Source organism: Galeopterus variegatus, unplaced genomic scaffold, assembly GCF_000696425.1.
Source record: "Galeopterus variegatus unplaced genomic scaffold, G_variegatus-3.0.2 Scaffold2404, whole genome shotgun sequence".
NCBI classification, from domain to species: domain Eukaryota; kingdom Metazoa; phylum Chordata; class Mammalia; order Dermoptera; family Cynocephalidae; genus Galeopterus; species Galeopterus variegatus.
The window spans coordinates 92673-106116 of NW_007728515.1; the positions used below are offsets into that span (position 1 = coordinate 92673).

At 36.1% G+C, this 13444-nt stretch overlaps 1 protein-coding gene across 1 annotated transcript in view; it reads left to right on the plus strand.

Moving 5' to 3' along the window:
- The first annotated feature begins 869 nt into the window (after window positions 1-869).
- Window positions 870-13444, plus strand: part of INTU (inturned planar cell polarity protein) — an 80535-nt gene continuing 67960 nt past the window's right edge. Inside the window, exons 1-2 of the mRNA XM_008581610.1 lie at window positions 870-1118; window positions 11517-12055. Coding sequence (XP_008579832.1) covers window positions 973-1118; window positions 11517-12055 — 685 coding nt within the window. The 5' untranslated portion in view covers window positions 870-972. The remainder of the gene's footprint in view (window positions 1119-11516; window positions 12056-13444) is intronic.

Sequence of the window (13444 nt, forward strand, 5' to 3'; positions counted from 1 at the left end):
ATCTCTAATAGTTGAACTACTGAGTACTGAGGAGGAAATTCAATGTAGTGATTAATGACTTGGGTTCATTTCTTGGGTGGCTTTGTTGCCTGCTAGCCTTGTAACCATTAACAAGATACATAACTTCTCTAAGCCTCAGTTTCCTAATTTTAATATACAGAAAATATTTACTTCATAGTATGTGAATACTTAGCATATGAGTAGAGCAAGTAATTATCGCAATCGCTTATAGTCACAAACGACAGGTAAGTTTTACCTGTTTTTCCAACCTCAGTGATGACAACACCTCATCAGATTATAAAATTTTGCGTTAGAAAACGAACATGCAGTTGGTTTCACAATATTGTCACCCATTTGAAGCACTCTACAATAGCCGTTTGGGAGAACTGTAAAAATGTTTGCAATTGCGAAACAACATTAAAACCAAAGAAATAATGGAGCATATTTACATCAACACCTAGAGGGCGTTGCAATAAAAGAGTCCATTCCGTGCACCGGTTCAGATGCCCTAAGGAAAGTTAGTTGCCCTTACTTCGACGGAAACCCTAGGCTGAGCACCTCTAAGGCTTTGGACAATTCGGCAGGGAAACACAGGACAGAATGAAAATTGGAAGATATCCAGCTGGAAGAAAAAGGGGGGAAAAATCCAGTAAGTCTCGGCCTGTTTTAATAATTTATCCTGCTCTAAGGGAGAGCTTTTAGGACAGCGTTAAGCGGTGAAGTTCTAGCCACTTCCATTCCTCAACTGGGACGCCCTCCTCGAAATTTCAGCTCATTGGCTCCTTTCAGTCCTCTGCGTCCTCGTTGAGAAGCTTCCCCGTCTCCCTAGCAACCGGATCGCCACCAATTGCAGCTAAGGATTGGTGGTCACGTGGTCTCTGTCCCTTACCAAGAAGAGGCAACATGGCGGCCCCGACAGACCATTGCTGCGAGACTTGAATTACTCTGGTTGTATCTGCGGCATCCCTGGCGATGGCGTCTACGGCTTTGTGTGATTCGCATCGGAGCCCAGAAGACCTCCCTGGAGACCCCTCTGCAGAAGAAGAAGATAAGGACTGTGATTCGGAGGATCGGGTCAGCGACTCGAGTTCATACTCCTCAGCGAGTAGCGATTATGAGTAAGGTTCTCGAAGAGGGACAGTTAAATCCATCCCTTCAGTCCGGAGAGTGTACACGTGGGCTGGGGGAATTGCATGGGTGTTGGCGTGGTTGGAATTGAACTATTTGAGGTCCTGTAATAAGTGGAGCTTATTTGCGCCACGTTTCAGTTGTGTGGTGGTGTGAGTCGAAATGACGATGCCATTCTTTACTACTGAAGGTTTTTAATGATTCTCATGCGCTCAGGTCTCCTCTTCCTGGTGCTGAGTTCTGTGCTGTTTGAGGGCATATGTGTTACAGTGTTCATAAATCTCTTTGTTCCTATCGCAGTGTCTTGCTTCTCTAACATTACGATCTTTGTGACAACCATGTTAGTATTAAGAGTGGAGAGATACCCTACACGTTTTATATGACAATTATTTAAATTATAAAAATTATTTTACAATGTAGATTTTTTTCCTGTTACGGAAATGAATAGATGCATAGAAGAATGTCCATCCATAGTCTCACCATCAAGGACAACCTCTCTCAGTATTTCTGGATATTTCTCTAATATTTTCCTGTGCATCCCACAGTTTTCTTGTTTTGTATTTTTTGTCATAATTTAATTTTTAAAATACAGATATCTACGTGTTATTTCCAATTTTTTATCTTTAATAATACCATGAAAAAGTTATTTTTTTTCACAGTGCCGAATGCTACTTCATTTTTTAAGGAATCTGTCCCTTATTGCTATGAACTAAGAACTTTTTGGAAAAATCAGTTGGTGGTCGCTTGAATTGCACGACTAACAATGAAAAGATTTAGGTGCCAAAACATCAGCCAGCACAGTAATGGACTGCCATATATAGTTTTAGGATGACATGTTATGTGTATTTAGGAATAACAGTTACAAATAATTAATATGTATTTAGGAGAAACAGTTACTTGGCAATTATTTCACCTATCAGTCTATAAAACATTTTTATCATTGTCTTTAAAAGTGTGGGGGGAAAAACCTGATTAATACACATTATAGAGGCTTAATAAGGACGGATTGTATTCTTGAAGCCTTGAACAAATTTAAAAATATCAAATATTTTTTGTAATCTTCTGCTGTAGTCATTAAAAAAAACTTAACGATTATTAAGCAAGGCTGCCACAAGGAAATACAGATTACATGGAACCTTATTTGGTCTTGATATGAGAAGCCATAGATAGACTCAAACTCTTGGTTTCTCTAATCTTAGAGTCACACATTTTTAGTCCAGAGAGAACCTGTAATTTGCTCATGGTCACACAGCTGAGTGTTGTCAGTATAGGAATTCAAGTCGCCTGATTTTTAATTGGCCACCCTGATTTTAGTGGGATGAAAACAAATGCGCTAACTCTGTCTCCTAGGAAACGAGCAATGTGAGGGCCTTGCATAGGAAAACTAGTTACTTCAAAGTATTTCATGTTCCATGATACATATGTATTCCTACACACACATAGATACATATACATATACATTATATTTTCATTTTTAAAAATTACCATTAGGGGGCCGGCCCGTGGCTCACTCGGGAGAGTGTGGTGCTAATAACACCAAGGCCACGGGTTCAGATCCCATATAGGGATGGCCGGTTAGCTCACTGGCTGAGCGTGGTGCTGACAACACCAAGTCATGGGTTAAGATCCCCTTACCGGTCATCTTTAAAAAAAATAAAATAAAATAAAAATTACCATTAATCTTTCTTCATTAGTCATTCACTAATCACTCCAAATGTTCTGGTGTCCTTATCCTCCTAATAGTAAAAAGTTCAGTGAATCTTTAATGTAAAATGTTTTGCCAGTCTATATATTGAGTCCTACCAAGATCCAGGTTTTATGTCTGCCCCTTCTTGATATGTAGAACATGAGGGTTGATTTGCTGACGTGATAGGAAGACTTATATTCTGTTCCTCCCTTATGATATTAGGTGTTTACCTCCCTAAGCTGCAGTCACCAGTGCATGGGGTGGCCTTCCCAGTTTGGCCAGAATCACTCTTTGGTCAAAGGTATAGGAATGTGAACCTTTCTCATCATACAAAGAGATATGAATTGCTTATCATCTTTCACAGTCTACATGAAGCTTATTAAGGAAATTATACTACCTATTGATTCAAATAAAATATCCTGAACTTTTGAGGTTCTGGTTAATTTTCTTCATGTAAATCTTTTTGGAAGCTCTCGTTTCATACATGCTTTGTAACAGAAAACCAGTTTAAGCTTCATGTGCTTGTCAATACAGAATTAATACATTTATCATTTTGAGGTAAGATTACTTTAGGATACATTCTGGTGGAATTCTTTTAATAGATTTGTTTTAGGCTTGTTGTGGAAGAAGGAGGTTTTAGATTGGTGCAGTGTGATCTGACACACAGGCACGTCTTCAAGGAGGCTTCATAGACAATACTGGTGGGTGGGTTGAGTTAAGGTAACCACTGATCAGTTTCGGTGTTGAGTTAATAGAAATCATACATTTACTTGCAGTATTGCTAAGTTTCTTTGCTTTGGTCTATGATTATCCAATTCATTGAAGCAATATCCATTAGTTCATGCTGGCCAGAAGTTGTCAGTTTCATTACTTTGATTTTTAATTTTTCAAAGTGAATTTTTTTTGTTATTGTTGTTATGTTAGTCTTAAAACTTTGGCTGATGGAGAGAAAGAGGAATAGTTTTAAAAGAGATTTTGGCTGTAAAAAGCTAAGTAACTTCTACCTAAAACAGGAGGACTGAGTGCAGAAGGGAATTGTGTCCTTTAAAATTTTTTTCAGGGATTTTTCTTTTTTTTTTGGTGGCTGGCTGGTAAGGGGATCCAAACCCTTGATTTTGGTGTTAATCAGCACCATGCTCTAACTGAGTGTGCTAACCGGCCAGCTCTTTTTCTGGGATTTTTTAACAGCTTTATTGAAATAAAATTAATGTACAAAAGTCTGCACATATTTTAAGTGCACAATTTGATAAATTTTGACATCTGTATCTTCTAAAATTTTTATAAATTTTATATAATTTATTTAAAATGATTATAAATCTTATAAAGTTTATAAATTTTGAGATGTATATCTGTCAAGGTAATGGACATATTCATATGGCCTGAGTTTCTTCATGCACCTCCTTGAGACCACTCATGGCCCCTCACTCCCCACAACCACTAATCTGATTTCTGTCACTATATGTGAGTTTGTATTTTCCAGAGTTTTATAAAAATGGAATCATACAGTATGAACTCTTTTTTTGACTGCCTTCTTACTCAGCGTAATTATTTTGAGATTCATCCATGCTGTTGCCTATAATTAATAGTTTTGTTTTGGTATTTTGAGCAAGATTTCATTGTATGGTTATACCAAAATTTATCTTTTTCTTGGATTTTAAAATAGGAATATACTACTTGAAGAATTGAAATATTTCATTCAAGTTCATGATGCCATACTATTAACATCCAATTTAGGATAATATTTCTCTTTTTCCTCTCTTGATCTGAACCCTGACCATTTTTTATTTCTTTTATTTATTTATTTATTTATTTATTTATTTATTTATTTATTTATTTATTTATAAAGAGGATATATATATATGCATCTATTCTTTTCTTCTTCTTCTTCTCTTTTTTTTTTCGCATCTGGCCAGTACAGGGATCTGAACCCTTGACCTTGGTGTTATCAGCACTACACTCTACCAAGTGAGCCAATGGGCCAGCCCCTCCGACCTTTTTTTAATTTAATTTTTATTTTATCAAATTATATAGATTAAAAAGTCACGTAGTATTAACTAGATTTATAATGAAAAAATGCTAATTCCCTGCTACCATCTCTCTCTGCTTCCACCTCAGCATGTTTGAAGGGAATTCATTTCGTTCCTTGTCTCTCCTCTAACATTGCCCGTCTCATTTACTGACATCACTATCTCCTGTTCATGTCTTCAGATTTGGTAAGTCTGAAGTCCTGTCGACTTCCTTTCCTGGTATTCACCTCCCTTTCCTATCCTTTGCGTTCCCACAAGCACTGCCTTACGTAAAGGGCTTGCTTCTCTCCTCTCTCCCGTACACCAGTGGAATAGCCTCCTAACTGGTCTGGATGCCTCCTATTTCCTTACAGCCATCAGAGTTTGCCTTCTAAAACACAGTTCTAAGTCATTTTTTTGCTCAAAAGTTTGGTAGCCTCCCAAATAAATTCCAGATTTCTTAGGATGTTTTTTTTTCTTTTTTTTTTTTTTTTAAAGATGACCGGTAAGGGGATCTTAACCCTTGACTTGGTGTTGTCAGCACCACACTCTCCAAGGTGAGTGAACCAGCCATCCCTATATGGGATCTGAACCCATGGCTTTGGTGTTATCAGCACCACACTCTCCAAGGTGAGTGAACCAGCCATCCCTATATGGGATCTGAACCCATGGCTTTGGTGTTATCAGCACCACACTCTCCCGAGTGAGCCATGGGCCGGCCCCCTCAGGATGATTTTTAAAGCTCTTTTAGATCTGTCCCTAGCCTTTCCTATCTCCTCTTTGTTGATCTCCCTCTTTTAAGTTACCCGTATTCCTGCTACATTGAAATACCCACCCATTCTCAGACCGACCATGGGCTTTCACACCTCCCCCTTTATGTACTTTGTTCTCTGTTTGAAATACCCTTTCTTCCTATAACTACTTGTCAAAATCATTTAAGGTCCCACTTAAGTGCTACCTTCTCCTAGAACATGTTCTGATCCCTCTTAGACTTAATTTCTCCGTCCTCTGCCCTCTTATAGTTTTATTCCTCAGTTTTGGCAATTGCATTTCAGCTATTTGATTAGCTCTCTGTCCCATCTGACATCTTTATAAGGACAGTAAAGCCCTATCATAGAATGTTTTGTTGGTCTATGATTTTTGTTCTGCCAGGGTTAGATTGTATCCCTAACTTAGTGATGTGCGGGCATACCCCATTTAGCTGAGGGGGTTTGGAGTGGGAAATGTGGTCCAGGGAATTGGGGTCATTATTAGCATAGTTCCAATGGAGAGGTATTCCTGATGGAGAAATTTATTACATGCGATGAATACAGGTATGAGTTCATCAACTGATCCCTCCGTCTTCTCCGACATGTTTTACAGTTGTTCCAATGGTGACCGTGGCTAGAAGTGCTTCAGCCCATCCGAGTTTCCCCACCTCTCAAGCTGCTATAGCACCCAGCATAGACTTTAACCATTAAAAAATATGGTTTTCCTTTAGAAAACAATCAGAAGATCTTCGGGCTGAAAATTAGGTATTGCTGGTAGACAGAGCACAGAAAACACAGAAAAGCATAGGCAGACCAGTGCTTACTGAACAGGTGCCAGATAGAATCCACATTAATTTGCCATGGTGTTTTTATATTGCATGGTTTTTCTCTGTCCCTGGAATTGTGGTGAAAATTAGGTATTGCTGGTAGACAGAGCACAGAAAACACAGAAAAGCATAGGCAGACCAGTGCTTACTGAACAGGTGCCAGATAGACTCCACATTAATTTGCCATGGTGTTTTTATATTGCATGGTTTTTCTCTGTCCCTGGAATTGTCCTGCTGTACCTATCTATTCAGACACATAACTACGTATGTTGGCCCTTTTGGTAAAGTGCATTCTACTTTGCCCTCTAAAAAAAAGTGTAATGTAACAGGTTTGGAGTAGTAGCCAACGTCTGTTTTCCTTAAATAACAAAATGTATCAGTAGGGCTGGCTATTTTATAACTCTTTTTTTTTTGTGGTGGTGGTTAAGGAAATCACCATACTATTTTGAATGATGAAAAATGCTGGCATTAATGCAAATAAAGACCTGAGAGATACTTTTAGGGGGGAAAAAAGATTTAGTGTCAACCTAGAATTCTTAATACATCCAGAATTGCTGAACTTACTACCATTATTTGAAGTTCATGTTCTTCAATATATTTATGTTACAGCTTATTACATGAACGTGCTTATTTGCAAATTAGCAAGTCTTTTTTTGGGAAGAAGGATTCTGCTCATGATTACCACATCATTTAGGGCTTTGAAAACCAATTAAAGTGCCCTCAAAATTTGCAGGCAGGCTATAACCATACAGTTATCTCTGTTGGGAGCAAAGTAGAATAAACAAAACAAGACTGTCATTGAAAGACATTTATGTAATGAGAATTTTGCAACTTGCACCATAGGGTCTCAGAAAACACTGAAACGGAATTTATATTAGTGCTGATTAATGTGACCCATGTATTACAAAAATCTGAATTAAAACTGCCAGATTTAGGGCCGGCCCGGTGGCGCACTGCTATAGTGCGCCGCTTGGGAGCGCGGCGTCGCTCCCGCCGAGGGTTCGGATCCCACATACAGACCGGCCGCTCACTGGCTGAGCGAGGTGTGGGTGCAACGCCGAGGGTTGCGATCCCGTTGCCGGTCCCGGTCCAGTACGGGCGTGACACTGAGGGTTGAGATCCGTTGCTAGACACGAAAAAAGACAAAAAGGAAAAAAAAAAAAAAAGCTAAAATTGGATCCAGTGGACCCTGATGGTGTAGCAATTAGAGATTTGATGACTGCATGGATTGAAGGTTATCAACTAGGATTAGTTGCTCCTTGTCTTCATGACCATGTTAAGACAAAGAGCAAAGAGTCCGTATTGCTATAAATCAATATGAAAATATTTAATCTACCAGTCACAGGTAAATAAAACAGTCCTCCTGTACTCCCCTAAACTATGTCTAATCAACACTTTACATAATAAACTGACAGTACCATCAATAAAGTTAGTGAAAACTGCTAATTTTATAACACAATCATCAGACTGAACAAATAAATATAATTTTATTTGCATAACATTATCTCAAGACATCGTAGGTAACATCTTTTTTTTTTTTTTACTTTTCATTAATCAAAAAATACAGAAATATAATTAACCATTTGAAAATACTCTGTATTTTCTAAATTTCTAAAAATATATTCATTTGACATAATTGTATAGGTTTTAGTGTATAGGAATGAATTAAAAATTAATAATGTTAAAGAATATTTTTGGAGATAAATCTTAATATATTTATCCAAAAATAAACTCTTTGTATGCTTCTAATATTATGGAATGTAATTAATCCATCCAAAGAGAATTTACCATATTATGAATCATACTTATATAAATCATAATAATTTGTTTTTTCTTCTATGTTCAGTCAGACTTTGAGCTTCATCAAAGCAGGTAGTATATCTTATCCTCAGTGCCTGGCCCTGAAAATCAAGGTACAAGAGAGATTGAAATACATTTTTGATGTTGCACATAGGATTTCTGAAATGTTAGTTAATTTATCCTTTCAAAATTATAGAGTGCCTACTGTGTCCTGGGCATTCTTCCAGAACTAGTCACTAAGTTAATAAATTTTTCATAGACTATTTAGTAGTCATGTAAAATAAAATCTATCTCTTGTTTTAATAATTTTGCTTCTTAAAATGTCTATTTCTCTTTACCGGAATAAAATGATAATCCCTTGTTTAGACATGACTACATCCCAGATGAGTTGACGTTAGGTAACTATCACAGCTTGAAAGCCATTCGACTCTATCAGCCAAGACTTTTAAAAAATACTCTATGTTTTGATTCAGGAAGTATGTTTTTCTATGTTTCGGTAAGTTATTTACTTGTTAAAGTTGCTTTAAATAACTTTTCTGGAAGATTTGTTTAGTCAGGCATTCAGAAACGAATAATTTTGTTAAATAACAAGTTAATAGGCTTTGGTTGTATCAACGTACACTTTCTGTTTATTATCATACCTTTTATCCTTTCTGAGCAAATTCTATTAAATGGGGCTTTGGCTCTCTCATCTGTTCTCTTTATACAGGAATTTACACTTTGACTATATAGTCTAATATCTCTATCTTCATGGAAGTATTGTAAAGATTTAAATTCTATCAAAGGCCTACGGCCAGAGTCCCTGTTAATCACTCCACTTAGTCTTTTAAACTCAGTTCTCAGGGTCTCCTCTACCAGAAAATCTTTGCTGACTTCACCTTCACCCCTGGCTAGGACTGTGTTAGGGAACTATCTTGTACTTACCGTGTGTATTGTCGTGAATTCTTTCTCAGTTTCTCCTCTCCACTAAGCACAGGCAGGAACTGATGTTTTCGTCATTGTAATTCTGGTACTTATCACAGTGTATGGCACTGTTTATTTGTTCCATGATTGAATGCTGTCTCCCCTTGGCTCCTCACCTGCATGGATCTTTGAATCATAACCAAAAAGTGATTTCACACTCAAACTTATTCTGTTTTCTTTTTTATTTATTTATTTTTCTATGTTAGACATCCTTTGGGAATTCTCAGAAATGGTGTGTGTTGGAGAGGTGGAATGTGTGGAAGGGGTAAAGTCCTGAGCTAGCTGAGAGGAGGAGGGGGAGGGACAAGAGCCTGTAAGCATTTAGTTTATTGCTTCACATTCAAATTTTAGAGATTAAGATGAACCATCTCCATGTTTCACAAGTGTAAAAAGAATGTTTCTTGGGGTCACATGTCTCTAATACAAATGACATACCCAATTAAAAGGGCGAAATTATAATGCAGATAAACTTCATTCATTGTTTAAATTGCTATATATCTTGATAAGTAATATCTTGATAAGTAATATCATGGTATTTATATTATGCCAATTAAAATTATGGTACATTTGTTATCTAAATGTTTATGGTGGGGACACATTTATTTAGACTTTCCACAGAAGAATTGCAGTTACTGAATGCTGATTTCTGTGGGTACAGATAGTTATGTTTGAAATAACTGATACATGATTAATCATCTGTGTGTGGTAAGTGGAGCTAAGTGCCTAAAATGATGCCACACAAAGAGAAACAACAAGAACCAAAGAAATATTGGTTTACTATTTTGAACTAGTTATACCTTTTTAAAATGATTCATATGTAGTTGACAATTCTATATTAATGAGCAGCCACAGACAAGGGCAGTGGTTAGTTTCAGAGCTGAGCAATAGTATAATGCATTTTGGGGCTAGTTTTCACAATATTTAGAAAGAGACATCTGACGTTTAACTTAAAGAACCAGTGTTGCATGGAGTTGCTAATAAACACTGCAGAAAACAGAAATGTCTTCTTTCTGATTGAATGATTAGAACACACGTTTATACCCTTTTGTGCCAGGATATTACAGCTCATGTTTCTGAAAAAACTCTCCCCACATGTTAGTTTTTCCACTGAAACCAGTTTTGTTTCAAAGAATAACAGTTTGAAAGGTAAACTGTTCATAATATTGAACAGGATAGAGTTTATGATTAGGTTTGTTATAAAATGAGTGTTTTGTTTTTTGATGCTGTTTTAATCATGTTAATAGAAATAATTTTGGTTTTTGTTGATGGCCTACTTCCCAGTTAAAAAGTTTTCTACAGTCACATGACAAATTATGTAATATGTGCTTTACTTTTCTTACTATAATTATTTATAAAAAGGAGTTTTACAGAAATTATAGACTATATAAAGTGATCATTATTAGTTGCAATTATAAAGTGGCGTTTTCAGCAAAGATTTTAGTTCATATTGAGGTGAATGGGTTTTTTTGAAAATTAATTATATAAATAAATTCTGTTAATGCTGTTAGTCTTTAGCTTTCATTTTAACCTGACAGCCTTGCTAAATAATTTCTATGTGAATAGGGTGTTTTCATGTGCAGTTTCCAAATATGGCTAGCTTCTGTGGCTATACAGTTAGCCCTCCATATCTACAGGTTCAGCATCAGCAGATTCAGCCAACCACAGATTGAAAATATTTAAGAATAAAACAATAAAAATAACTATACAACAATAAAAAATAATACAAATAAGAAACAATGTAGTATAACAACTATTTACATAGTACTTACATTGTATAAGGTATTATAAGTAATCTAGAGATGATTTAAAGTATGAAGGAGGATGTACATAGATTATATGCAAATACTAAACCATTTCATATAAGGGACTTGAGCATCCCCAGATTTTGGTATCCACGAGGGTTCCTGGAACCAATCCCCCACAGATACTGAGGGATGACTATAATTGCATAATCAAATGCTAATGCAAATTATTGTCCATTGAAATTGTCCAAAGTGAACAATAACCACACAGTGACTGAAGTAATTTTTTTAAACCATAGATTCTAGAAGACCATCTTCTTTTAATTGGTTTTCTTTTCTCTATCACTCTGTCTGTTCGATTCCCCCTCTTCCCCAACTCCCATTCTTCAAGGCTGTATAAAAAGCATCCTATAGGAAATAATGTTGATGCTCACAATAAATTAGAAAGAGTAAGGAGAATTTGAAATAATCAAAGAACTTTCACCCCCTCCCATCTTCCTGTCCCCCAACCCCTATCCTCCCTCTCACACCTACACACACCCTCACCTGGAAGACTCAACTGTTTTTGTCTTATGTTGGGCTGCTATTCAGGTTCTCTTTTCTCTCTTTCATAGTGACCTTGAGCCTGAATGGCTGGACAGTGTGCAGAAAAATGGAGAACTGTTTTATTTGGAATTGAGTGAGGATGAAGAAGAAAGCCTCCTTCCTGAAACACCGACTGTGAACCATGTCAGGTTCAGTGAAAATGAGATTATCATTGAAGAGGATGATTACAAAGAAAGAAAAAAGTATGAACCCAAACTCAGGCGGTTTACCAAGATTTTAAAAAGTAAAAGACTTTTACCCAAGCGCTACAGTAAAAAAAATAACAATGACAATGGGCCAGTATCCATTCTAAAGCATCAATCCAATCAGAAGACAGGAGTCATAGTCCAACAGCGGTACAAAGACGTAAATGTTTATGTAAACCCTAAAAAGCTAACTGTCACCAAAGCTAAAGAGCAGCTGAAGCTTCTGGAAGTACTGGTTGGAATTATTCATCAAACCAAGTGGAGCTGGAGAAGAACTGGAAAGCAGGGTGATGGAGAGAAGCTTGTGGTCCATGGCCTGCTGCCTGGAGGATCTGCCATGAAGAGTGGTCAGATAATAATTGGTAAGTGTTCCTGGTGAATGTCAGTCCTTGTTTGCAGAGTTACATAACTAATCATGATGTCTTATAAGGGATAATTCTGTGATAAAAACAGAATTATATACAGAGTCTACACAGACTAAGAACTGATAATGATATTTGACTAATGAAATTGTTATAAATCCTATACCACAAGGCACAGTGTTCTTAAAGTAAGCACTTTAGAGTATTGAATATACTTTGTGCTTTGTTCAGGCTAGGGAATAGCTTAAGTAATTTTCAAGTTTTGAATTGTATAATTTGATTTTATGTTGGTTATATTTGCTGACAAGAAAAAAATATGTTGATTGTACAGTGATAATTTAGGTTTGAATGGCTATATAAAATAACATAATACCAAATATATAATTTATGAATAAAAATACTTCAAAATTGTACGTTTGCACTTGAGTACACTAAGTTCTTGGAGTGGTTTTCAACTGTTTCATTTGGCATATTTAGCAACAGTGGTGGTATATATAAGTTTCCTTTTAAGGATGCTTGTCATAAAACATACCACTAATTTTGAGGGGGAAAATTGAATCCACAAGTTATTCTGAATATAAATGGGCATTTTGTGTTGCTGATAAATTTTAAGCTGTTGGATATTATATCTGAGTTAATAGCAATCTTATTACTTAGTTAAAGATAAATTAGTCAAATGTGGGGATGTATTATTAGTAAAAGAAGTTACAACAGTTCTAAAAGCTGACAAGGCATTTTGTGTTGCTGATAAATTTTAAGCTGTTGGATATTATATCTGAGTTAATAGCAATCTTATTACTTAGTTAAAGATAATTTAGTCAAATGTGGGGATGTATTATTAGTAAAAGAAGTTACAACAGTTCTAAAAGCTGACAATCTTGTAAGTTGACCCAGTTTAAGGGATTTAGATAGAGGAACTTTTATATACCTGGGTATTTCAAAAAGTTCATGGAAGAATAAAATTGAAAGATAATTTGAATCTTTCATGAACTTTTTGAAGTACCCTTGTACTTTAGAAACATTTCTAAATATTTTTGACTTTAGGTCTGAATTTCATTTGTTTGTTCAGCACATTTTTTTTTTTTAGCATCTGCCGAGTGCCAGGAAAGAAAGTAATACAGAGATTACTCTGATCATCCAACTATTCCACTGAAAGGAGCTCATACTATAGTGCAAGAGATGGGTCACAAATAGGCAAACAGTTTCACACTGTGTGATAAGTGTCATAATAGGGGACTTGTACTTTAGAAACATTTCTAAATATTTTTGACTTTAGGTCTGAATTTCATTTGTTTGTTCAGCACATTTTTTTTTTTTTAGCATCTGCTGAGTGCCAGGAAAGAAAGTAATACAGAGATTACTCTGATCATCCAACTATTCCACTGAAAG